The sequence below is a fragment of the Cetorhinus maximus genome, chromosome 8 (genome assembly GCF_964194155.1).
Source record: "Cetorhinus maximus chromosome 8, sCetMax3.hap1.1, whole genome shotgun sequence".
NCBI classification, from domain to species: domain Eukaryota; kingdom Metazoa; phylum Chordata; class Chondrichthyes; order Lamniformes; family Cetorhinidae; genus Cetorhinus; species Cetorhinus maximus.
Genome location: NC_135886.1, coordinates 146,163,180 through 146,190,635, shown reverse-complemented (window position 1 = coordinate 146,190,635; position 27,456 = coordinate 146,163,180). Strand labels below are relative to the sequence as shown.

General features: G+C 45.1%; 1 protein-coding gene across 2 annotated transcripts in view; it reads right to left on the bottom strand.

The window, feature by feature from the left end:
* Positions 1-27,456, bottom strand: part of ints6l (integrator complex subunit 6 like) — a 197,686-nt gene that overhangs the window by 4,006 nt on the left and 166,224 nt on the right. For both annotated transcript variants that reach the window (XM_078547714.1, XM_078547715.1), the window contains 7 exons: positions 27,246-27,340; positions 15,507-15,620; positions 6,047-6,262; positions 5,379-5,505; positions 3,988-4,130; positions 2,688-2,925; positions 637-1,047 (listed from right to left, as the gene is read on the bottom strand). In XM_078547714.1, coding sequence (XP_078403840.1) covers positions 637-1,047; positions 2,688-2,925; positions 3,988-4,130; positions 5,379-5,505; positions 6,047-6,262; positions 15,507-15,620; positions 27,246-27,340 — 1,344 coding nt within the window. The remainder of the gene's footprint in view (positions 1-636; positions 1,048-2,687; positions 2,926-3,987; positions 4,131-5,378; positions 5,506-6,046; positions 6,263-15,506; positions 15,621-27,245; positions 27,341-27,456) is intronic.

The window sequence follows — 27,456 nt, the reverse complement described above, 5'->3', positions numbered from 1 at the left end:
TGACGGGGCTTCCTTGAATGTGGACACTCAACCAGGTAGCAGACTCCAACTCCCAGAATGCATGGGGACAGGGGCAAGGGCAATGGATACGGATGCTAATTGGGTGAAAGGACAGTGGAACCTTCTCAGCTGGGAATAGACTAGGGGAAATGTGTCAACGGAGAATAAACTTATCAGAACTGGGAGCAAGAGAAGCTAAAGCAAGACCCAGGCTGACCAGAGAGAGGCTTCAGGAAGGTGGTTTGGTCAATGTGATCAGCCAGAAATGGCAATATTAAAATGGCTTTTGATTGGTCCACATTTCCCAAGCTATAATAATTTTTTTTGCTGTCTGTAAATTTTTCTGCATTCTTTTTATTCTGAAAATGCAAATCTTTAAATATATTTGTCATATTTATTTTGATTCTGTTACCTTAAAACTTACTGCGATACAAGAGTAGGCTTCAGAGGAAATTTCTACATTGACTGACTGCCTTTGCATTTTCCAATATCCTATTAAAACCTTTCCATCAACCTACCCAAAGCTCTCTTGGAATGAACAGAAGTAGGTGATACCAGTCATCACGTTTTAGGACACCTGGCTGCCATTCACACATCTGTACACAGCATTATGAGTGGCTGCAAAAAGACACTTACTTCTCCCTGGCTTGCGAATCTCCTTCATGACTCTAATCCTGAGTTCAGCATTGTTCCCTTCCACGACTGGCTGAACTTGTACTCTGTCAGAGGCGGCCAAGGATAAGCCTCGATTGCTTTCTACTGCCACATCTGTTTCATCATCGGTCTCAGATGGACTCTCCAATGAGTCTCTCATAACCATATCTGACCCCAGTTTATGATCAAGTACATCCTCAGCCACATGATTGAGCTCTGGGACAACGTGAAAATCACTGGGCAGCAGGTTATCTGCTGTTGTGAGAGTGGATGTTGATGCAGGTCCATCTGTTGGGGAAGTTACGAGTACATCTTCAGCTGGTTTCTCTGATGGTTGCCAGTCATCCATCCTCTTCTCTCCACTGGAATCTACCAATGTAACGCTATTTATATCTAAACGTGAAAGAAGAATAAAGGCCATTGAACAGTTTCAGTAATCAGAGCAACAGTTGTAAATAATTTATTCAACAATGAAAAGAAAGAGACATGTCGGAGCTTTTCGTCTTGCACTCATCAGGACACTTCACAAGAATAAGGAGAAAACAATTTATACTGTATGGGAAGACAGCGCTGATTGGTTGGCAAGTGAACTCTGACTGGCGGAGGCATTGCCTTGGAGAATGCACCAATTGATGGTGACTGACATTTAACTGCCGAGCATTATTTGAAATTTAAACCAGGCAGCTTGATTCCAATTGTTCAAGGCATTGCCCTGAGGAATAAGTCAATGAATGGCTGTCATGTATTTTGTATAGCTGAATTTGTGTAAATATTCTGTCTGCAAAAAAACAGGGCCTTGTGTATTAATATATGTAGCTTCCAGTACATGCAAATGTGCCACACTGCAAGCCTGACTGACAACCTTAAATTAGTTGCCAGCGTAATTCTTAGCACACTGAGGATTATTTAGCAAATGTTGTCCAACTATGGAATCACATCTAATGTTGGACACGGTGTTTTGAGTTTTACAAGCACAGGCTGGTTGGGTACAGTCTGTACCTTGCCCATTGCGAACAGTGGCTGGGACATGTTGTTTGATATAATTCACCAGTCTTTGGGACATACGGCCTACATACCTAACATCATACTGGCATGAAATCATAAACCACGTTACTCATTTCTATGATAAGCAGAAAGTCTTTTTGGCTTGATAGCAGCATCCTGTTAGTGGCGAATGCCACTCGTGTTGCTACTGCATAGTAGCAGCGTGAAACAGCTAGCTTCACCTGTTGCTCAAATTTTTGAGATACCTTGCCCCTCCAGGGTAATCTGAGGTCGATGCGGCACTTTTCGGGACCGAAAGTGACGGCCTTAGGCCCATTCATGAGTTTGCGTAATATACAGCGCGGAAGCAGTCCCTGCAGCAAGACCTGGACAATATCCAGGCTTAGGCTGACAAGTGGCAAGTGACATTCGTGCCACACAAGAGTGAATCCAACCATCGCCCCTTGACATTCAATGGCATTACCACCACTGAATCCCCCACTATCAATATCCTGAGGTTACCATTGACCAGAAACTGAAGGAAATCAGAAATGTTATCTACATGGAAGTCTGTAGATATATTGCTATGGCTTTTGGATCTTTGCACATTCATTTTAGATTCAGAAAATCATTTGAGAAGAAAATTACAAACCAATCTATTGAACAACATTGTAATGCCTAACATAAGAACGTAAGAAGCAGAAGCAGTCTCCACTGCTCTCTGGAGCACAGAATTCTAAAGAATTCTAACAATCCTCAGAGAAGCAGTTCTTCCTCATCTCCATCTTAAATGGGAGACCTTTTGTTTAAAAGCGGCTCCATCCCAACACACAACAGCAATGTGTATGACCTTTTCATTCAGAACTTCCAGCATTAGACAATTTGAAGATGTCACAATTTCAGTGACACAAACTACACGGAACGCTGATGACTATCATTATGCAATGTTGATTGTTACTAGTTTCAGCCAGACTGGTGAACCCCGTCATCTGCCAGGTTCAAAGATACTATGGCCTAACCACATGCTGCAATGATAGGTGTAGCTTTACCTTTATGTACTGTTAAAGGTTTTATAAGGTTGGGTTGGGGTTGGGCTCCTGGATTTGGAGTTGAAGGAGGTCCCTTTCCTCCAATATGATTGATGATAGGTGGGGTTTGGGGTCGCCGCAGTAACGGTGACATGCTACGCCTTCTCTTCAGTGATCCAGGTGCGTTGGATTCTCCAGGCCGTTTCACCTTGTTCTGTGGCCCTGCCACAAACTCATCTGCCTCATCGATCATCATTCCCTGATTGTAAAAAGCAAAAAAGACACAGAAATGAAGTGGTGAAGTGTTGTTAAAAGTGATGAAAGGACGCTTGGGCTCCTTGCCTGCCCGCCAACGTTAAGGTTGGACGAGCTGCGCTGTTAATGAGCTAAATTACTTTCCTAATGGCCTTAATAGGCCTTTGACAGTTCAGTGGGTGCACAGCCGCAGCGCCTGCCAAACGCAATATCGAAATGACGCGCGATGACATTGGGATGCACGCCCAACGTCATCGCGCGTCATTTTATGTGTCAGCATGTCAGACCCACCCCCGCATGCCAACGGCAATATTCTGGCCCATGAGGAATTGAAAAGTGGTCAACCTGGTTTCTGCTCACTCTGTTGTAATGTGTTACTCTGCATGTGTTTATTAGGGTGCCAAACTGTTATTGACCTCATTCTGAAAAGGCAGCTCAGCAAACCTTAGGGGAACACAAAGCGTTGGGATAATGGAGTGCATTTGTTTTAAGTAAAATTTAAACACCTCAGCCTGGAGTTCCACTTATATCCTCTGCTCTTCCAATCTGGTGTACTGTGCATTCCCCACTACCCTCCCAACTCCATCCTTCCCTCTGCTCCACCATCCATGGCTGAGCCTCCAGTTCCCACTCCCAGGAATTTTCACTTCACTCAGTTCCCAATATTATCTGCCCTACCCCATAGCCATGCACATGGTCACCATGTCTAACTCTTGCTCAGGTTTATAGGACATGCTGAGATGTTCATGGTGCTACGTGCGTAAGTGATCTTACACAGAATGTCAAAATGCTACTATCAGCTGCAAACAGCTTATATTCGGTAGGAACACACTTTCAATGCAGGCTGCACCACAGCCACACACTGGCAGTCCATGGTCAACATTATCCACTGGCTATTTTGTTCAGGCCTGAACACTCAGTAAGGGATCCCAGCACTCTAGTTTCAAATCCAATTATGTGTCTTCCAGTTTGTCTCTGTGATCTTCAAAATTTGCACCATCTAACAGTGACAAAAACTCAGAAACTTGCACAGTAATCTGTCTCCCACAGTGCTGTAGCTGCCTACCTTCTTGTCCTGCTTGAAAGGATTGCCAAATGTATGGAGCCGTTTGGGTTGATCTGGGTCAATCTCACGAAGAGGAGAAGGCATTAGTTTCAGGTATTCTTGATAGTTACCCATCTGTGCCACGGGAATGCTGTGTAAATAATCTGCAATGAAATGAAAGCTGGCGTTAGCAGCAAATGGATTTGTATAGCACAATAACAATATTATTAATACGTGTTTGTCGTTGTACTGATAAACATTTAATATTAACACCTTATAAAGAACAAAGTAAAATAACCATCTGATTGCATTAATTAAAATATTCTAAAGATCTGCATATTTTATTAGAAAAGCAGCATTATGCCAAATAATACATTCCAAATTATTTCCTGCTAAACTGTGGCTGTGTACAACGTGCCATGTCTCTTTAATACTGAAGTGTAAATGTTGTGCCCTGATCGAGTGAGTCAGAATCTTGTTCACTAATCTTAGAATCTGCTAAAATCAGAAAAAGGGTCACAAAAGAAAACGAAAAACCAAAGAGGTTTTATTTAGCAATCTGACGAATATAGACCCACAACAGGTGAAGGTCCTCCGGGGACGCTCCCAATCAGCTGGCTTATCAGCAGAAATCCCGTTTATATCGGCTGATAAGGAGGATCCCCAATTAAATTCTCTGTGAATGCCAATGCTCGTGGTGAGTTATACTTAGTGCAATAGACAGGGTTGGTGGAGCATGAAGTGGGGAAGGAGTGCACAGAAATTTTAAATAATTTATAAAGGAGTTACAGAATTCTAGCCAGAGGCAGCAATGCAAGTTTTTTCAATTCGTTCTGCGAATAATGCATGTTCTTTTAAATACAGCAGCTGGAGAAGAAAAATTACAGTTACAAAACTAATTGTTCCATAACCAATAACTGCTTTTAAATTTTCAGTATAACAAAAGAGAGTAAGGTTCTGTAAAGTGACCACATCATTCTCCTTCACTGTCCAGCTTGGTGGGAGTGCCCTCCCCTGCTTTTAGCCATTCCATCATACCCAGAGCATCTCCAGCAACAGCTTCTTTCCCCAAAAGGGGCAGCATCTATCTTTGCCTTTCCTCCTCAACATGCCGATCCTTGGTAACAGCACCCAAAACATTGGGTTGGCTTCCACATGTTCCCTAATAATACCCAGCTCTACCCCTTCACCACCTCCCTTGACATCTTCATGTCGCTGTGCTGTCAAACTGCTTATCTGAATGTGACCTGAGGTGCCCTCACCCACAGAATTTGTGACAAGTTTTATCTCCTCTTCATATCTCCAGCATGACCAGAACTTTCACTAGGCTCCTTTGCCACTTATTAGGCTGTAAAACGGAACATATCTACTATTATGCAGTTTTAATGGTTTCTCACTCTCATTCATCTTACCTTCATCTTGGCCACGGATCAGTTTCTGGGTTGTTTTAAGTAGATTGGATCTCATTCTAGTTAGCTGGTCTAACAGGCTCCGTCGAGGAATATCGTAGGCATTCCTGTAAGTCTGTGGCTTAACATCCTAGTTTTGAAGATAAGGCCGTTTTAAACTGAATTTTATCGGCAAGAAATCCAAATATAATTTAAATCAAAATATTCGGGTAGATGGTGATGTAGTGGTAATGTCACTGGACTAGTAATCCAGACGCCCAGACTGATGATCTGAGGACACAGATTCAAATCCTACCACAGCAGCTGCTGATATTTAAATTCAGTTAATCAATCCATCAGTAAGTCTGGAACTGAAGCTCGTCTCAGTAACGGTGACCATGAAACTATCAATTGTCATAAAAACCCATCTGCTTCACAGATTTACTTTAGGAAAGGAAATCTTCCATCCTTACCTGGGTTGGCCTACATGTGCCTCCAGATCCACAGTAATGTGGTCGACTCTTTACTGCCCTCTGAAATAGCTTAGCAAGCCACTCAGTTCAAGGGCAATTAGGACAGACAACAGTGCCCATTAAAGAATAAATTTAAAAACCTTCCCATCATTAACAAAGCAATGGAACCTCTATTACAATGCAAAAAGGACATTTTATTTCTTGTTCAAAATTATTCACCTTGTTTAGGATTGCAATCTGAAAGCCAGCAAACTCCTTCATGCTCAGTTCCATGGGCCTGAGGGGCACTTCCCCCGTGATTCCTTGCAGCAGCTGCTTGAAATCTCTGCGATGAGCCAGGGACAGAACACTAGACTGGTTTTTAACTTTGATTCCCACCTCCTGTGGGGTCTTTTTCCCAACGGATGTAATTATACGGTCTGACTCGATCTTGGCCTGAAACACAAATCAGCTTTACATTACATACATTCTATTACAAATTCAGTAAACCCTCTAGGGTTCAGTGCATCAGAGGCTCCTGTAAGTGGCTTCCAGACGCTTATGTGCAGGAGTAGCACCACCTAATATCTACCTATGCGATAGTGTAACGTATGAATCTAATAACAGTATTCCAGTGTGATCTGTACAGGATATTTGTGTTTTCTGCATGCACCCCAATCCACCAATCTTTTTGACAGTGAACTGAGGAAGCACCTGGTAAGACAAGACCAGGTATGAATTATTAAGCTGTTGCTTGGTAGTACAGACTTGAATATTGCAGGAAAGAGGGGCACGTTGCCAAATCTGGCATTCTTCTGTTTGTACTGATGAGTGCCAGGTGAAAAGCTTTGGCAACATGTCCCTCTTTTCAGCAATGTTATCAAACTGCCTTAAGTTACAACGAGTTCAGAGGAACCCCACTTTATTCAATCAGTACAGCTTGACTTTGCATAAAAATACAAAATAGTAAACATGTCCCCGAAGACAGTCACCTTGCTGGGCTTAAAACACACCAACTACCCTCCTGCATCCTTTTTGCACGCAACACATTGCATTCTTTTTAAGAGCCTGCTTGTCTGCATTCATTTGTAAATGGCTTGCATTACACTTGCATTTATATAGCACTTTTCATGACATTTCAAAGCACTTTACAGCTAAAGAAGTATTTTTTGAAGAGTATCACTGTTGTAATGTAGGAAACAAGGCAGACAATTTCCACACAGCAAGCTCCGACAAATGGCAATGTAGTCATGGTCGGATAATCTTTCTTTACGATGTTGATTGCAGGGATAAATATTGATCAGGATACCAGGGTGAATTCCCCCTGCCCTTCTTTTAAATAGTACCATGGGATCTTTTACATTGAAGCAGGTAGATAGGGTCTTGATTTGATGTCTCAACTGAAAGATGGCATCTCCAACAATGCAGCACTCCCTTAGTACTGCACTGGAGTGTTAAGCCTTGAATTTGTGCTCGAGACCTGGGAGTGAGATTTGAAACCAGAATCTTGGAATTCAGAGGCAAGAGTGCTACTAACTGAGCCACAGCTGTAGCACCATGGGTTCACAGCTAGAACCAGCCAGAAGAGGATTACAGAAGGGAAGCACAGAAACAGGCCATTCAACCCAACATGTCCATGCTGATGGTTTATATTCCACTCGATCCTCTCCTACCTTCCTTACATAACTTGATCAGCATAACCCTCTATTCCTTTCTCCCTCATGTGGTTATCTCGCTTCTCCTTAAATACACAGAATGGTTACAGAACAGGCAACCATTTGGCCCATTGGCTCTCTGAAGGAGCAATTCACCTAGTGCCACTCCCCTGCCTTCTACCTGTAAGCCCTGCACATTCTTCTTTTTCAGATCATAATCCATTTCCTCTTGAATGCCTCGATTGAACCTACTTCCGTCACGGTCTCAGGCAGTACATTCCAGATCCTAATCACTCGCTGCATGAAAAATTCTCTCGTACTTCAATTTCTCCTTATTCATTATTTTTTCAGTCATCCTTTGTTGGTTTCTAAACTTCTCCCAACCTTCTGGGCTACCACTAATCTTTGTAGCATCATATACCATCCATAACGTCCTTAGCTAGCCACAGATGGTGCAACCTTCTCATAGCTCTTTCTTGTTCAATGGAATATATCTTTGTTGAGAGTTATGAATTATCTCCTTAAATGTCTGCCACTGCTTCCGTCTTACCTTTTAATCTATTTTCCCAGTCCCCTTTAGCCAACACTCTCTCATTCAGGCCCAAATTTCTCACCCTCAAACCGAATATGAAATTCTATCTTGTTATGATCACTCTTATCTAGAGAATCCCTTACAATTAAGTCATTACTTAATCGTGTCTCATTACACAAAGCCAGGTCTAAAACAGCCTGCTCCCTGGTTGGTTCTAGAAGTTAGTGTTCTAAAAAACTGTCCCAAATACACACTATGCACGCATCCTCCAGGCTATCTTTGCCAATTTAATTCAACCATCCTAAAAGAAGATTCAAACCTCCCATGACTATTGCAGTGCCTTTCTTACAAGCCCCCGTTTCTTGAGTTATATTCTGTCCTACAGTGTAGCTACTGTCAGGGGGCCTGTAAACCATTCCCACCAGTGAATTCATTCCTTTGCTATTTCTTATCTCCACCCAAACTCATTCTACATTTTTACTCTCTGAATCAAGATCATTTGTCACCACTGTTCTGATCTCATCCTTTGATAACAGAGCCACCATGCCTCCGTTTCCTTTACTCCTGACCTTTTGAAATGTCAAATACCCTTGAATATTCAGGGCCCAGCTGTGATCATTTGAAACCGTGGCCCGGATTTTCACCATGACAGATAGGCTCCAGAAATGGACGAAATTTCTAAATCCTGCCCAAGCCCAGCATTTCCCATCTTTGTGGGGCTGGGACTGGAGTCGGACCGGGACTGGAGTCGGACCGGGGGGTTCACGCTTGTGCACTTTGCGGAGGCAGCTGGCCATTTAAATTATAAGCTGCCTCCATTGACTTCTAATTTTTGATCCCTAGTTGTGCGAACACCGGAGTGCACACAGCAGACCAGGTAAGAGGAGGTCTGAACTTGGTGGGTTCTTTGGGTAGCTGGCGTACCCCTTTGGATAGGGTCCCAGGACATCTCTGGGGGAGGTAAGACACTCTTTGGGATTGATAGAATGCAACATGATTGTGCACTTTTTATGCACGAACTCACTGGAACTTTCAGGCTGTCCAGGAAGTGTCAAAGGATACTAGGTGAGTTGACACGGAGGGAGTAAGGGCAAAGGGCAGATTAGAGGGGCCTGGGCTGGCATACGAAGTATGAGGGGTCATGGGGGTGGTTGGGTGGTGGGTATTGATTGGCATAGGTTGGCATGGATGGGGCATAGGGAGTGGAGAGGGTGAGGTATGAGGGCTGGAGGGATGTTTTTAGTTTTATTACTTTTCTAAAATTTAAACAGTGCTGGAGCACAGAGGCAGGCCTTGCGCTCAGCCCGCCTCCACACCCATCCGGGGTCGCCCACCCCCACTCCTATTTCAGCCCGCCAGCCCCCTCACCCTGAATGAAAACCTGTGGACAGCCTTTTGTAAAGGTCGGGTTTGTCAAGCTGGGAAATCTCCTGACCGCGAACCCAGCTCAGGGATGAAAATCTGGGGCCATGTCTCTGCAACGATTATCATAACATTCTCATTTATTTCTATTTGTGCTATCAATCCATCCATCTTATTATGAATGCTGTACGCATTCAGATTTTAAAAATCTTTAATTCTGTCTTTTTTCCATTTTCCCCTACTCTGACCTTATTTGCTGGTGCACTCTTATGTTTGTACACTCCGTTCCTTCCTGTCATACTCTGGTTATCATTACCAGTGTCGCTACCCTGCACTATTGCCTTGTCCGTTCTCTTTAGCATTCCAAATCTCCCCTCATGTGATCCCTCCCCCTCCACCAATATTTAGTTTTAAGTCCTCTCTATAGCTCTTAGTTACATAACTCGCGAGTACACTGGTCCCTGCGGGGTTCAGGTGAAGGCTGCCCTAAGATTACAGCTCCCTCGTCCCCCTGTACTGGTGCCAGTGTCCCATGAATCAAAATCATTTCTCCCACACCAATCTTTCAGCGACGCATTCAACTCTGATCTTATGCAAATTTGCTCGTGGCTCAAATAATAATCCAGAGATTACTACCTTTGTGGTTCTGCTGCTCTAGTTTAGTTCCTAGCTGCTGAAACTCTAAGCAGAACCTCTTTCTTAGCCCTATGGTGTTGGTACCCACATGGATCACGATAATTGGATCCTGCCCCTCCCACTCCAAGTTCTTCTGCAGCCCCAAGTTGTCCTTAACCCTGGCACTGGGCAGGCAATACAGACTTGAAGGCTCACACTCTCAGCTGCAGGGAACAGTATCTATTCCCCTAACTATACTGTCCCCGACTACAACCACATTCTTTGTTATTCCCTCCATAGGTTCCTCCGAATGCAAACATTTCCCAGCCTTTTTTTAATTCATTCATGGGATGTGGACTTTGTTGGCTGGGCCAGCATTTATTGCCCATCCCTAGTTGCCTTTGCACCATGCAAAAAGATTCTCTGTTTTGTTTTTGCTACCAAAATATATCGTTAGCAAACTTGGACACATTAAACACTGTTTCCTCATTTAACTCATTATTATAGATCAGGCTTGTCCAACCAGCAGCCTGTGGGACGCATCCAGCCCCAAAAGCCATTCAAACAGAGAAGTTTGAGGGGAAACTTCTGAAAGCAGCTGCTCCTCCAATCGCAGGCTGTTCCTCTCCTGCATTTGCTGCTGGTAGGCTCACTAGCAAATGTGAAAGAGAAACAGTCTATGATAGGAGGAGCAGCGACCACCAGAAGAGGTTTTCGCGCAACTGCCGGGGGCCCGGCGGCAGGGGGAGCATAAGCCGGGGCGGGGGGGGGGGGGGGAAGGAGCGGAGGAGATGCCCAGGTTGGGTGGAAGAGGGCTGGAGGGGGCCAAGAGGCTGACTTGTGTGTGTGTGAGTGAGTGAGAGAATGAGTGCATGTGAGTCAGTGAGAGAGTGTGTGCGTGTGCGAGAGAGAGAGAAAAAGTGTGTCTACTTTACTCCCAGTCTCACGTTTCTCACTCTCTCTCACCACCACCACAATAACACATACACACATCGACTCAGTGTCATAAGCACTTTAATCATGGGAAATGGTTCATCTTCAAAGGCTAAGAACATTCTGACAAAATTTGTGTTTTTTTAAGACACTGTCCCTTAAAGGGTTAATACGCTGGTTACTCCTGTTCCTCAAAAAGACAGCATTTCACAAAAGGTAATTAAGGCGGACAAGGGCAGCAGATAGATGGGAACACCACCACCTGGAAGTTCCCCCCCAAGTCACTCACCATCCTGACTTGGAAATATATCACTGTTCCTTCACTGTCGCTGGGTCAAAATCCTGGAACTCCCTCCCTAACAGCACTGTGGGTGTACCTACACCACATGGACTGCAGCGGTTCAAGAAGGCAGCTCACCACCACCTTCTCAAGGGCAACTAGGAATGGGTCATAAATGCTGCCCTAGGCAGCGCAGCCCATATCCCGTGAATGAATTTAAAAAAAGACAGTTTTGCAGAAGTTGGAAACCTCTCAGCTGCAGCTTTCTGTTTATAAGAGGGTCACATGATGATTTATGGAAAGCTGAGTTTAAAAGCTGGTAATCTGCTTTGCTTTGGAGAAAACAAGGATCAACTGCTTGGGTAAAGGAGGCAACATGTCCTGAAGCTCCAAACCCAATCCAAAGAGTGAATGGAAATTGCTCTACATTCTGAAATCGACTGTCTGCAAGTTTCCTTGAAGTCCACCTGATAAGTAGTGCAAGAGTCATCGATTGTTTCGCAGACCAGCGTCAACAGACTAATTGTATAACCCCGACACCATTTCAAGGAGTCTGCCAGCTATCCTTTTCCCTTGAACCATGGACTTAGAACCTTCTGGCAGAATTCCTTTATTTTATTTGGTGTGTGTCTGTGTTAGGGTATTTAGACAGAGTAATTATTATACTTTCATATTGTATGCTAATAAGCATTATCTACCTGACAAGCCTAGTTTTATAATAAACTAATAATTTTGTTGTTTATTGAAGGAGTTTGGGCATTGCATGGTCATTCTGTCATTAATAGGTAAAGCACAGATTTGGCCATACAGTTAGCTAGAAAGATCGTTAAAATATATGTTGCGATCCGTGGAGTAGCGGACGAGAGACATACAATGCACTCCTCCCAACCTGGTCATAACATATTAATGTGAGCTTGTCCAGGATTTAACCCAAGATGAAAACATGTAATTGGGAAAGGGTAAAAGGCAACAACCAGCTTTCTTCTGTAAACTATATATTAGCAGAATGGCTAATTTTGGTGTAAGCTTTGATGACTGCACAATGTTCAACACCATTCGCGACTCCTCAGATACTGAAGCAGTCCATGTCCAAATGCAGCAAGTCCTGGACAATAGCCAGGCTTGGGCTGGCAAGTGGCAAGTAACATTCAGGCCACACAGGTGTCAGGCAATGTCCATCTCCAACAAGAGAGAATCCAACCATTGCCCCTTGATGTTCAATGGCATTACCATCACTGAATCCCCCATTATCAACATCCTGGGGGTTATTGTTGACCAGAAACTGAACTGGACTAGCCATATAAATACTGTGGCTACAAGAGCAGGTCAGAGGCTAGGAATCATGCGATGAGTAACTCACCTCCTGACTCCCCAAAGCCTATCCAACATCTACAAGGCACAAGTCAGGAGTGTGATGGAATATTCCCCACTTGCCTGGATGAGTGCAGCTCCCACAACACTCAAGCTGGACACTGTCCAGGACAAAGCAGTCCGCTTGATTGGCACCACATCCACAAACATTCACTCCCTCCACCACCAGCACACAGTGACAGCAGTGTGTACCATCTACAAGATGCACTGCAGGAATTCACCAAGGCTCCTAAGACAGCACCTTCCAAACCCACGACCACTACCATATAGAAGGACAAGGGCAGCAGATAGATAGGAACACCACCACCTGGAAGTTAGCCTCCAAGTCATTCACCATCCTGACTTGGAAAAACATCGCCATTCCTTCATTGTCACTGGGTCAAAATCCTGGAACTCCCTTCTTAACAGCACTGTGGGTGTACCTACACCACATGGACTGCAGCGGTTCAAGAAGGCAGCTCACCACCACCTTCTCAAGGGCAGCTAGCCTTGGGCAATAAATGCTGGCCCAGGCAGTGAAGCCCACATCCCTTGAATGAAAAAAATAAATAAATAAAAAAGTGAGCTTTTGAAGCAGCTGGGGTTAAGTTCTGATTCTTTAATGATATTAACCATTGCACAATTGACAAGTGTGGCAGTTGAGTTACTGATAGAAGTTAGAGCGACAGCTAAGAAGGCAGAGCTGCGAAAACTAGTGACCAAAAAGCTGAATGTGGAGGTGAAAGAGCCAGAGGAAACTGTAGAGTCGGACAGAGATAAGTTTACATGGGTACAGTTTCAGTTCAAACAGAAGTTGAAAGCAGAATTTTGGGTGAAAGAAAAAGGAAAAAAGAGAGAGCATTTCAAAGGGAGCAAGCAGAAAGGCAGGAGAGAGAAAGGGCCAGAGAAAAAAAGGAACAAGAAGAAAGGGACAAAGAAAGGGAATACCAGCTTGGACTGCTGGAACTAAAACAACAGGATGGCCGTGGCTTTAGGGGAAATGTTCATGGGGAAGATCCTGAGTCTAACCTAAGAGCCAGTGGGTGAGCTGTTTAAATTTGTGCAAGCCCTCCCAAAGTTTGAGGAAAGCGACATGGAGGCATTTTTAATTTCTTTTGAAAAGATGGCTAAGCAGATGGTGTGGCAAAAAGGAAACTGGACATTGCTTATGCAAAGCAGAATGACGGGCAGAACGCATGAACTTTTAACTTTTTGTCAGACCGAGATGGGAGCACGCACTGTGTAATCTCTACTTTCACTACCCCACAGGTCACAACATATCTTTAAATGGTTTTTCCAGCCAGCTATACGGCCAAATATGTGCTTTACCTATTAATCTCAACGAGCACTCAATGCCTAGGTTTCTGCAATAAACAACAAAATTATTAGTTTATTATAAAACCAGACTTGTCAAGTAGAGGGCAAAGCTTATTAACAGACCGTATGAAATATGAAAGTATAATAATTACTCTTTCTAAACATCCTAACTCTCTCTCATACACACACCCCCACTCCCAAATAAAAAGAAAATAAAGGCATTCTGCCAAAAGGTTAAAAGTCAATGTTCAAGGGAAGAGGGTAAATGATGGAGTCCTTGAAATGGTGTCTGGGTTAGATGGTTGGTCTCTCAGCACAGGTCTGTGAAACAATCGATGTCTCTTGCACTGCTACTCAGACAGACTGCGAGGAAAACTTGCAGACAGTCCATTTCGGAATGTAGAGCAGCTTCGGAGCAACTTCCATTCACTCTCTGCTTTGGACTGGGTCCTGTAAACAGTTCACCAGGATCAAGAGGTTCCCAGCTTCTTTAAAACTGCTTAATTACCTTTTCTTGTAAAATGCTGTCTTTTCCAGGAACAGCAGCAACCAGAGTCCTTGCATTAACCTTTTAAGGCACATTGTCTTTTAAAAAACACAAATTCTTCCACAATGTTCTTGGTCCTTGAAGATGGACCATTTTCTGATATTAATGTTTTTTTGGCAATGGCGAGTGAGTCAGCCTGACACACGCACCCTGCGACTGGGAGTCAGCCTGACACACGCACCCTGCGACTGGGAGTCAGCCTGACACACGCACCCTGCGACTGGGAGTCAGCCTGACACACGCACCCTGCGACTGGGAGTCAGCCTGACACACGCACCCTGCGACTGGGAGTCAGCCTGACACACGCACCCTGCGACTGGGAGTCAGCCTGACACACGCACCCTGCGACTGGGAGTCAGCCTGACACACGCACCCTGCGACTGGGAGTCAGCCTGACACACACACCCTGCGACTGGGAGTCAGCCTGACACACACCCTGAGACTGGGAGTCAGCCTGACACACACACACACACACACTGAACCTCTCACACTCTGGCCATTTTTATTAATTACTCTTTTTTTAAAAACTTAACTATTTCTTATGACATTGCTTTATTTTTCTTCAGCAATTGTTTCTTAAAATAGTTTGGTTTTGAAATTCAGTTTAAAGTCGTGCCAAACCTTATCTGTCTGAAATTGCTCATCGGGCCCTGGAGTGAGAAAGAAAATGGAAGTGTGGCCCCCACCCAACCAGAAAAGGCGGACAAGCCTGCATTAGATTGTCAATAGCCGAGGCTCATGTTCTTGTGGTACCCCGTTAGTTACACCCGCTAACCCGATAATGTCCTGTTTATTCCTACTCTTTTGTTTTCTGTCCATTAACCAATCCCCTTATTCCATGGTAATATTTTATCCCCAATCCCATGAATCCTAATTTTATGTAATAACCTATTGTGTGATACCTTATCAAATGCTTTCTGAAAATTCAAATAAGTTACAACCACTGGTTCTACCTTATCCATCTTAAGTCTCCTGTTACCACACCTTAGTAATAGATTTTAAGCAGAGATCATTCATCGGACCTATAAGCTTCCTGTTCTGTAAGGTTCAGTGTTATACCAGATGAGAGCCATGGTAACAGAGGGTATGAAGCTTGGTTAGTTTATTACCTGTTGGCTGAGTTTCTTGAGGTAAGAAATGACACTGTAACTGAGCCCACAATCAATACTATTGTCACCGATTAAATTGGGAGCTCCCATCATCCGCAGTGCTTTTTTCAATGGCTGAAACAGAAATATAATGATCAGAAATTTGCAAGTAATAGTTGTGTCACAAGATGCCAGGCAATGACTTTACCCAACAAGGAAGAATCTAACCAGTTCATTTTGACATTCAACAGCACTTTTATTGTTGAATTCCCAACCATCAACATTTTGAATGTTGCCATTGACCAGTTGCCATGGGCCAGCCCATGTAAATACTGTGGCTATGAAAGCAAGCCAGAGGCTGAGAATTCTGTAGCAAGTAACTCACCTTCAGACTCCCCAAATCCTGTCCACCATCCACAAGGCACAAGTCAGGAGTGTGATGGAATACTTCCCACTTGCCTGGATGAGTGCAGCTCCAACAAAGCTCAAACCCTGCAGCAACTGGCTAAGCCTCTTTTGACAGCACCTTCCAAACCGTCGACCTCTACCAACTGGAAGAGCAAGGGCAGCAGATGCATCACCAGCTGCAATTTCTCTTCAAAGTCACTCATCATCCAGACTTGGAATTATATTGTCATTCCTTCACTGTTGCTGGGTCAAAATCCTGGACTTCCTCACTAACAATACTACACCAGATAGACTGCAGTGGTTCAAGGCGACAGCTCACCACCACCTTACCAAGGGCAATTAGGGACGGGCAACAAATGCTTTCCTTGCCAGCAACGCTCACATTCCACGAAAATTTTTAAAAATACATTATAACTATAGGATGCACACTGGCCTAACTTGGAATTATATCACTGTTCCTTCACTGTCGCTGGATCAAAATCCTTGGTCTCCCTTGCTAATTTCACTCTTGGTGTACCTACACCACAGGGACTGCAGCGGTTCAAGAAAACAACTCACCACCACCTTCTCAAGGGCAATTAGGGATGGGCAATAAATGCTGGCCCAGCCAGCAAAGCTCACATCCCATGAAGAAGTTTTACAAAATAAACAGAGTCAATTATTAAGCATTATTTTATAACCATTACACACCAGCAAAGATTTTGCATGAACTCTGACCAGGACTATTCTAAAATGATGCAACATAAACTTCCAGGTAATTTCAAAATTATCCAGAGGCAAAAAGTATTCTCCTATGCTCAGCAATGCCTTTTACTCCTACCATCACAGCGAGAAGCTCCGTGTAAATCACCCCATCACAGTGAGAAGCTCCGTGTACCCACCCCCGTCACAGTGAGAAGCTCCGTGTAAATCCCCCCGTCACAGTGAGAAGCTCCGTGTACCCACCCCCGTCACAGTGAGAAGCTCCGTGTAAATCCCCCCGTCACAGTGAGAAGCTCCGTGTACCCACCCCCGTCACAGTGAGAAGCTCCGTGTAAATCCCCCCGTCACAGTGAGAAGCTCCGTGTACCCACCCCCGTCACAGTGAGAAGCTCCGTGTACCCACCCCCGTCACAGTGAGAAGCTCCGTGTAAATCCCCCCGTCACAGTGAGAAGCTCCGTGTACCCACCCCCGTCACAGTGAGAAGCTCCGTGTGCCCACCCCCGTCACAGTGAGAAGCTCCGTGTAAATCACCCCCGTCACAGTGAGAAGCTCCGTGTACCCACCCCCGTCACAGTGAGAAGCTCCGTGTACCCACCCCCGTCACAGTGAGAAGCTCCGTGTAAATCACCCCCGTCACAGTGAGAAGCTCCGTGTACCCACCCCCGTCACAGTGAGAAGCTCCGTGTAAATCACCCCCGTCACAGTGAGAAGCTCCGTGTACCCACCCCCGTCACAGTGAGAAGCTCCGTGTAAATCCCCCCGTCACAGTGAGAAGCTCCGTGTACCCACCCCCGTCACAGTGAGAAGCTCCGTGTACCCACCCCCGTCACAGTGAGAAGCTCCGTGTACCCACCCCCGTCACAGTGAGAAGCTCCGTGTAAATCCCCCCGTCACAGTGAGAAGCTCCGTGTACCCACCCCCGTCACAGTGAGAAGCTCTGTGTGCCCCCCCCGTCACAGTGAGAAGCTCTGTGTGCCCCCCCCGTCACAGTGAGAAGCTCCGTGTGCCCCCCCCCCGTCACAGTGAGAAGCTCTGTGTGCCCCCCCCGTCACAGTGAGAAGCTCTGTGTGCCCCCCCCGTCACAGTGAGAAGCCCCGTGTGCCCCCCCCCGTCACAGTGAGAAGCTCTGTGTGCCCCCCCCGTCACAGTGAGAAGCTCCGTGTGCCCCCCCCGTCACAGCGAGAAGCTCTGTGTGCCCCCCCGTCACAGTGAGAAGCTCTGTGTGCCCCCCCCGTCACAGCGAGAAGCTCCGTGTGCCCCCCCCGTCACAGTGAGAAGCTCCGTGTGCCCTCCCGTCACAGCGAGAAGCTCCGTGTGCCCTCCCGTCACAGCGAGAAGCTCCGTGTGCCCTCCCGTCACAGCGAGAAGCTCCGTGTGCCCTCCCGTCACAGCGAGAAGCTCCGTGTGCCCCCCCCGTCACAGCGAGAAGCTCCGTGTGCCCTCCCGTCACAGCGAGAAGCTCCGTGTGCCCCCCCCGTCACAGTGAGAAGCTCCGTGTGCCCCCCCCGTCACAGCGAGAAGCTCCGTGTGCCCTCCCGTCACAGCGAGAAGCTCCGTGTGCCCCCCCCGTCACAGTGAGAAGCTCCGTGTGCCCCGTATGAGGAGAGATTGAGTCAATTAGGATTATATTCGCTGGAGTTCAGAAGAATGAGGGAGGAATCTCATAGAAACCTATAAAATTCTAAGAGGACTAGACAGGGCAGATGCAGGAAGGATGTTCCCGATGGTGGGGGAGTCCAGAACCAGGGGTCACAGTCTGAGGATATGGGGTAGACCATTTAGGACTGAGATGAGGAGAAATTTCTTCACCCAGAGAGTGGTGAGCCTGTGGAATTCGTTACCACAGAAAGTAGTTGAGACCAAAACATTGTATGCTTTCCAGAAGGAGTTAGGTATAGCTCTTGGGGAGAAAGGGACCAAAGGATATGGGGAGAAAGCGGGGGCAGGCTATTGAGTTGGATGATCAGCCATGATCATAATGAATGGCGGAGCAGGCTCAAAGGACCAAATGGCCTACTCCTGCTCCTAGTTCCTATGTTTCTATGTAATAATCCCTGGATTATTACCTGAGCCACAAGCAAATTGGCGTAGGGTAAATAAGACTAGAGAGTTGAATGCATGGCTCAAAGGCTGGCATGGGAGAAATGGGTTTCAATTCATGATGCACTGGCGCCATTACTGGGGAAGTGGGAGCACTATCAGGGGGATGGTCTACACTTGAACTATGCTGGGACCAGTGTTCTGGTGAATCGGAAATCTGGTGGGGGGTAGAGAGGGCTTTAAACTAAATAGTGGGGACAAGGGATCATGTGAGAGGCGAAATAGTAAAGGGAAACAACAAAGTAATGGAACAGGGCAGCAATTTTGATAATGAATTCCAGAGTGTGACAGGAAGGGGGCAGGACATACAATTTTAAGAGTGCACCAGAAAAAGCCGAAAATGGTAAAAAAAAACTAAGGTCTTGTGTCTGAATGCACGTACCATTTGTAACAAAAGGGATGAATTGTTAGCACAGATAGAGATAAATAAGTATGACCTGAGACAAAGTCATGATCAGGTATGACTACAAGCAGCAGAGGTGGTAGCACAGCGGTATACAGTCGGGAGGGAGTTGCCCTGGGAGTCCTCAAAATCGACTCCAGGCTCCATGAAGTCTCATGGCATTAAGTCAAACATGGGCAAGGAAACCTGCTGCCGATTACCACGTACCGCCCTTCTTCAGCTGATGAATCAGTGCTCCTCCATGTTGAACGCCACTTGGAGGAAGCACTGAGGGTGACAAGGGAGCAGAATGTACTCTGGGTGGGGGACTTCAATGTCCATCACCAAGAGTGGCTCAGTAGCACCACTACAGACCGAGCTGAACGAATCCTAAAGGTCATAGCTGCAATGCTGGGTCGGCGGCAGGTTGTGAGGGAGCCAGCAAGAAGGACAATCATACTTGACCTCATCCTCACCAACTGCCTGCCACAGATGCATCTGTCCATGACAGTATCGGTAGGAGTGACCACCGCACAGTCATTGTGGAGGCGAAGTCCCATCTTCACATTGAGGATACCCTCCATCGTGTTGTGTGGCACTACCACCGTGTTAAATGGGATAGATTTCGAACAAATCTAGCAACTCAAGACTGGGCATCCATGAGGTGCTGTGGGCCATCAGCAGCAGCAGAATTGTACTCGAACACAATCTGTAACCTCATGACCCAGCATATCCCCACTCTACCATTCCCATCAAGCCAGGGAATCGACCCTGGTTCAATGAAGAGTGCAGGAGGGCATGCCAAGAGCAGCACCAGACATACCTAAAAATGAGGTGTCAACCTAATGAAGCTATAACACAGGACTACTTACATAAGCAGCAAGTGAAAGAGCTAAGCAATCTCACAACCAATGAATCAGATCTAAGCTCTGCAGTCTTGCCACATCCAGTCGTGAATAGTGGTGGACAATTAAACAACTCACTGGAGGAGGAGGCTCCACAAATATCCCCATCCTCAATGATGGAGGAGCCCATCACATCAGTGCAAAAATATAAGGCTGAAGCTTTTGCTGCAGCCTTTAGCCAGAAGTGCCGAGTGGATGGATGATCCATCTCGGCCTCCTCCTGAGGTCCCCAGCATCACAGATGCCAGTCTTCAGCCAATTCGATTCACTCCACGTGATATCAAGAAATGGCTGATGGCACTGGATACTGCAAAGGCTATGGGCACTGACAATATTCCGGCAATAGTACTGAAGACTTTTGCTCCAGAACTTGCGGCGCCCCAAGCCAAGCTGTTCCAGTACAGCTACAACACTGGCACCTACCCAACTATGTGGAAAATTGCCCAGGTATGTCCTGTATACAAAAAGCAGGACAAATCCAACACAACCAATTACTCCTCCCCCATCAGTCTGCTCTACATCATCAGTAAAGTAATGGAAGGGGTCATCAACAGTGCTATCAAGCAGCACTTGCTTAGCAATAACCTGCTCACTGACGCCCAGTTTGGGTTCGGCCAGGGTCGCTCATCTCCTGCTCTCATTGCAGCCTTGTTTCAAAAATGGACAAATGAGCTGAACTCCCGAGGCAAGATGAGAGTGACTGCCCTTGACATCAAGGCTGCATTTGACCAAATGTGGCATCAAGGAGCCCTGGCAAAATTGGAGTCAATGGGAATCAGGGGGAAAACTCTCCACTGGTTGGAGTCATTCCTAGCACAAAGGAAGATGGTTGTGGTTATTGGAGGTCAGTCTCAGCTCCAGGACATCACTGCAGGAGTTCCTCAGGGTAGTGTCCTAGACCCAACCATCTTCAGCTGCTTCACCAATGAGTTTCCTTCCATCATAAGGTCAGAAGTGGGGATGTTCGCTGATGATTGAACAATGTTCAGCACCACTCATGACTCCTCATATACTGAAGCAGTCCATGTCCAATTGCAGCAAGACCTGGCCAATATCCAGGCTTGGGCTGACAAGTGGCAAGTAACATTTGCGCCACACAAGTGTCAGGCAATGACCATCTCCAACAAGAGAGAATCCAACCATCGCCCCTTGACGTTCAATGGCATTACCATCACTGAATCTCCCACTATCAACATCCTGGGGGGGGTTACCATTGACCAGAAACTGAACTGGACAAGCCATATAAATACTGTGGCTACAAGAGCAGGTCAGAGGCTAGGAATCATGCGATGGGTAACTCACCTCCCGACCCTCCCAAAGCCTGTCCACCATCTACAAGGCACAAGTCAGGAGTGTGATTGAATACTCCCCACTTGCCTGGATGAGTGCAGCTCCCACAACACAAGAAGCTTGACACCATCCAGGACAAAGCAGTCCACTTGATTGGCACCACATCCACAAACATTCACTCCCTGCACCACCAACGCACAGTAGCAGCAGTGTGTTCCATCTACAAGATGCACTGCAGGAATTCACTTCTTTAACAGCACCTTCCAAACCCACGACCACTACCACCTAGAAGGACAAGGGCAGCAGATAAATGGAAACACCACAACCTGGAAGTTCTCCTCCAAGTCAGTCACCACCCTGACTTGGAAATATATTGCCGTTACTTCACTGTCGCTGAGTCAAAATCCTGGAACTCCCTTCCTAACAGCACTGTGGGTGTACCTACACCACATGGACTGCAGCGGTTCAAGAAGGCAGCTCACCACTTCCTTCTCAAGGCAACAAGGGATGGGCAATGAATGCTTGCCAGCAAAGCCCACATCCAGTGAATGAATAAAAAAAAACTGACGGGCATTACAGAGACATGGTTGAAAGGTGACCAAGGCTGGGACCTGAATGTTGAAGGGTTTTTGACATATCAGAGTGACAGGAAGCTAGGAAAAGCTGGCAGAGTAGTTGTTAATGAAGGGTGGCATTAGCTCAGTACAGAGAGAAGGCCTTAGCTTGAAAGGAGGTGATGCAGAATCAGCTTGGGTAGAGGTAAGAAATAGTAAAAGTAACAGGTCACTTGTAGGAGTAGTTTACAGGCCTCCAAACAAGAGGACAGAACATACAGGAAGAAATAAATGGGGTGCATGAGAAAGGTACCATAATAATTATGGGTGACTCTAATCTACATGTAAATTGGGAAAATCAGATTGGTGAAGTTAGCCTGGAAAATTAATTCAGTGTTTTTGGTACAATTTCTTAGAGCAGTATGTTCCAGAGTCAACCAGGGAGCAGGCTATCCCAGACCTGGGAATGTGCAATTAGACAGGATTAATCAATAACCTCATAGTAAAGGAGCCTCTAAGTGACAGCAATCACATCATGACAGAATTTCATGTTCAGTTTGAAATGGAAAGTGAGAGTCCATGACTAGTGTTTGAAACCTAAAAGGTAAACCATGAGAGTACGAAGACGGAGTTGGCTAAGGTGAAATTTAATAACGCTGAGAAAAGATTTATCCCAGTGAGAAAGAAAGACTCTTTGAGAAGGATGCATCATCCATGGCTAAATAAAGAAGTTTAAGGATAGTATTAAATTGAAAGAAACACTGTACAAATCTGCAAAGATTATTGGTAGGTCAGAGGATTGGACAGATTTTAAGAATCAGCAAAGAATGACTAAAAAGATGATAGAAGCAGAAAGCAGAGTGAGAGTTAGCTAGTAATATAAAGTCACACAGTAAAAGTTTCTACTAGTATTTGAATAGGAAAAGAGTAACTAAAACGAGTGTTGATCCTCTAGAGAGAGTCTGGGGAACTGATAATGAAAAACAAAGAAATGGCAGAGGCATTGAACGGGTATTTTGTGTCTGTCTTCACGGTGGAGGACTTAGAAAACTCCCCAAAGATTCTTGAAAATCGAGATGATAGGGAGGAATGAACTTATTACAATCACCATTACCAGGGAAAGGGTGCTCAGAAAACTATTAGACCTAAAGGCTGACAAGTCCCCAGGACCAGGTGACCTGCATCCTAGGGTCTTATAGGTAGTGGCGGCACAGATAGCAGGTGCATTAGTTATAATCTTCCAAAATTCCTTAGATTCTGGAAAGGTTCTAGCGGATTGGGAAATAGCTAATGTAACACCTTTATTCAAGGAAGGAGGGAGGCAAAAAGCAGGAAACTATAGGCCAGTTAGCCTAACATGTGTCATTGAGAAAGGGCTAGAACCCTCGATTAAGGAGTTTATAGCAGGATACTTAGATAATCATGATTTGATCAAGCAGAGCCCACACGGCTTTGTGAAAGGGAAATCATGTTTAATTAATCTGTTAGGGTTTTTTGACAAAGCGACATTCAAGCTGGATAAAGGGGAACCGGTAAATGTGGTGTAGTTGGATTTCCAAAAGGCATTTGATAAGGACCACATCAAAGGTCACTGCACAAGAGAAGAGCACATGGTGTAGGGGGTAATACATTAACATGAATAAAAGGTTGTTTGGCTAACAAGCAGAGAGCAGGGATAAATGTGTCTTCATCGGATTAAAAAGCTGTAACTAGTGGAGTGCCACAGCGATCAGTAGTGGGACTTCAATGATTTACAATCTACATCAATGACTTGGATGAAGGAACTGAATGTATGGAGCTAAATTTGCCAATGAGACAAAGATAGGTAGGAAAGTAAGCTGTGAAGAGGCGGTAGAGAGTCTGCAAAAGGACGTAGACAAGCTAGGTAAGTGGGCAAAAATCTGGCAGATGAAGTATAACATGGGTAAATGTGAACTTGTTCACTTTGGCAGGAAGAATAGAAAAGCAGTATACTGTTTAAACGGAGAAAGATGCAGAACTCAATGGTACAGAAGGATCTGGGTTTTCTGGTACATGAATCACAAAGTTAGTATGCAGGTACAGCAAGTGATTAGGAAGGCAAATTGAATGTTAGCATTTATTGCAATAGGAATGGAATATAAAAGGAAGTTTCACAACAGCTGTACAGGGCCTTGGTGAGACCACTTCTGGAGTACTTTGGTCTCCTTATTTAAAAAAAAGATAGAACTGCTTTAGAAGCAGTTGAGAAAAGGTTCACTGGACTCATTTCTGGGATGCAGGGGTTGTCTTGTGAAGAAAGGTTGAACAGGTTAGACCTATACCCATTGGAGTTTAGAAGAATGACAGGGGATCCTATTGAAACCTACAAGATCCTATGGGGACTTGATAGGGTGGATACCTGGAGGATGTTTCCTCTTGTGGGGGAGACAAACTGGGGAAAAGAAGAGGGGCCTCCCCTTTAAGACAGAGATGGGAAACGTTTTCTCCCAAGGGGTCGTTAGTGTGTGCACTTCCCTCCAGAAAATAGGGGAGGCTGGGTCTTTGAATTTATTCAAGGCAAATTAGACAGATTTTTGTTAGACAAGGGAGTCAAGGGTTATAGGGGGGCAGACAGGAAAGTGGAACTGAGGCCACAACCAGATCAGCCATGATCTTATTGAATGGTGGAGCAAGCCCGAAGGGCCCAATGGCCTATTCCTGCTCCTATGTTCCTATATTTTTAATACGTCAGCCATGCTCTCTGCCCCCATGCACGGATCCCCTTTTTTGGTCTCTAACCAGCCTCATCCCTCCTCTTACTATCCACTTACTATTTATATGCTTGAAGACTTTTGGATTCCCTTTTATGTTACCTGCCTGTTTCTTATTATAATTTCTCTTTGGCTCTCATTTTCTTTTTCACTTCCCCATAACTTCCAGAATTCAGCTGGATTCTCACTTGTATTATCAACCAGACATCTGTCAACTGCTCCTCCCCCTTTTCTGCTACATTTTACTCTCCATCTCTTTCCCATCCAGGGCTTTGTTTGTCCTGTCTTTCCCCCTCATGGGAATGTACTCTGACTGTACCCAAACCATCTCCGCTTTAAAAGAAGCCCATTGTTCCCTTATAGTTCTGTCTACCAATTCTGGTGAATTCCGATTTACCTGGGGCAGATCTGTTCTCGCCAACTGAAATTGGCCCTCCTACAATTTAACATTGTTACTTTCAGATTGCTCCTTGTCCTTTTCCACAGCTAACCTAAACTGTATTATATTTCTGTTCCCAAAAAGTTCTTTGACTGACACTTGACCCACTTATACCACTTCATTTCCCAGATCCAGCAATGCTTCTCTCCTCACTAGGGTGGAAACATACAAATCAAATTCTCTTGAAGACACTTCAGGAACTCTTCACCCTCTTTTTCTTTTACACTATTACTAACCCAGTCTATATTCAGATAATTGAAATCCTCCATTATCACTACCCTATAGTTTTTACTCTATGTAATTTCCCTTCAAATGTCCTCTTCTATATCCTTCCCACTCATTGGCAATCTACAGGGAGATAGAGGCCACTCTGCTGTGTCTGCTGGTGATAAGGTATGACAGAATGAAAGTACAGTCAGCAGCTCGTTGTTTATCTTGCTGGTTGCTACTTTTAGTGTTTGTAATATTCAATCACACCTTACTATGTGGATCTTGATACCCTCAAGTCAAGGGCAGATTTGTGTCAGTTGCAACTGAGGGAAGTATCGACTTCATTGTAACAGAGTAACAATGAAAGAAAAATAAAACAGAAAATGCTGGAAAAATTCAGCAGGTCTGGCAGCATCTGTCCATTTGACTCTTCTTCAGAGCTAGGCAGAGGTAGCTATGTGATGGATTTTATACTGTGTAGGAAGGGATGGAGCAGGTGGAGCAAAATAGAGGGTCAGGGAGAAATTTGATAAAGATGACATGGACACAAGATAAAGGGAATGGTTAATGGTAGTACTAAAGGCTAAAGAAGGTGCTGATAGTGGCATAAAGGTAGCATAGCAGAATGTGGTAACATCAGAACAAGGGTCAGCACTCTGTGAAAGAAAAACATAGAAACAAGTGACAGATGACCCTGAGAGTCTGGGTGGGGCATTGGGGAAAAAAATTGGGTTAAAAAAGGGGGTCAAGGTGGAGAGGAGAGTTCATGGTCTGAAGTTGTTAAACTGAATGTTAGGTCCAGGAGGCTGAAAGTGTCTAATCATAAGGTGGTGCTGTGCTGTTCCTCCAGTTTGCGTTGAGCTTCACTGGAACATTGCAGCAGGCCAAGGACGGACATGTAGGCATTAGAACAGGATGGTGAATTGAAATGGCAAGCGACAGGATAGTCTGGCTCAAGATAGTTCGACCAAAGAGACTGCACAGGTACGATGGGCCAAATGGCTCCTTCTGTGCTAAATCATTCTATGATTCACAGAAATCTTGCATCGGAATGTACCTTTAACACTGTAACCTGAATAATGCAACCCATGGAATGCAACGGAAAGTGGCACTGTAGCACATTTTGGACCATTCAACAGTGCTGGACAAATTCACCAGTGCTGATCCACACACATCCAAGTTTTAATAGATGTTAAACAGGCAGTTTACATTGTACTAAATTTAGCTCATAAGCTTTACGAAGGTCATGTTCAAGCATGATATGTAGTAGTGGTGGAGCTCATCCAACCGAATGGAATATTAAGTCAAACAATGTAGGCAGAGCTGTCAGCAGCTGCCATCCCCAGTAATTGGCTCAGCTGATGTTTAGGTTCACTGTGCAATATACAGCAGTATATAATCTATACAGTTATTTGACAAGCAGCAGTAATGCAGCCTCAGTAGCTGTTACACCTCAAACCTGCTGTTTCCTACATTGGGGAGCAGCTGTTAAATTACTAACATTGGCTTTGAAGCTCTTTCCACCATCTAATCATTTTTACCCAAAACAGAAATCAGACAAAAGTTCATGAATTTTCTGCACCTGCTGTTGCCTTTGTTCCAATATTCCAACTGTATCCTGGGCAAAGCAACCCGCTTGATTAGTACCCCAACCATCACCACAAACATTCACTCCCTCCACCACCAACACACAGTGTGTACCATCTACAAGATGCACTGCAGCAACTCACCAAGGCTCCTCAGACAACACCTTCCAAATCCACGACCACTACCATCTAGAGGGACAAGGGCAGCAGATGCATGGGAACATCATTGCCTGCAAATTCACCACCCTGACTTAGAACTATATTACCATTCTTTCACTGTCGCTGGGTCAAAATCCTGGAACTGTGGGTGTACCTACACTACATGGACTGCAGTGGTTCAAAAAGACGTCTCACCACTTTCTCAAAGGCAATTAGGGGCAGACAATAAATGTTGGCCTAACTAGTGATGCCCACATCCTGTGAATGAATAAAGCAAAAAATTTGCACATACCAACAGATAATATGGAGGCATGGTCTTCAAGTAATTCTCAAAGGTTTGGCGCCACTTCAGATTTGGTTTCAGTTTGTGCACTTTGAACAAATCATCTGTAATGACAACAAAACAAGCAATGACAGCTCCTTGGGAATGAACAAATCAAGTGTGACACTATTGATAACACACAATCGTAGATACGTCTGATTTACTTCAATACTGCTCCCCA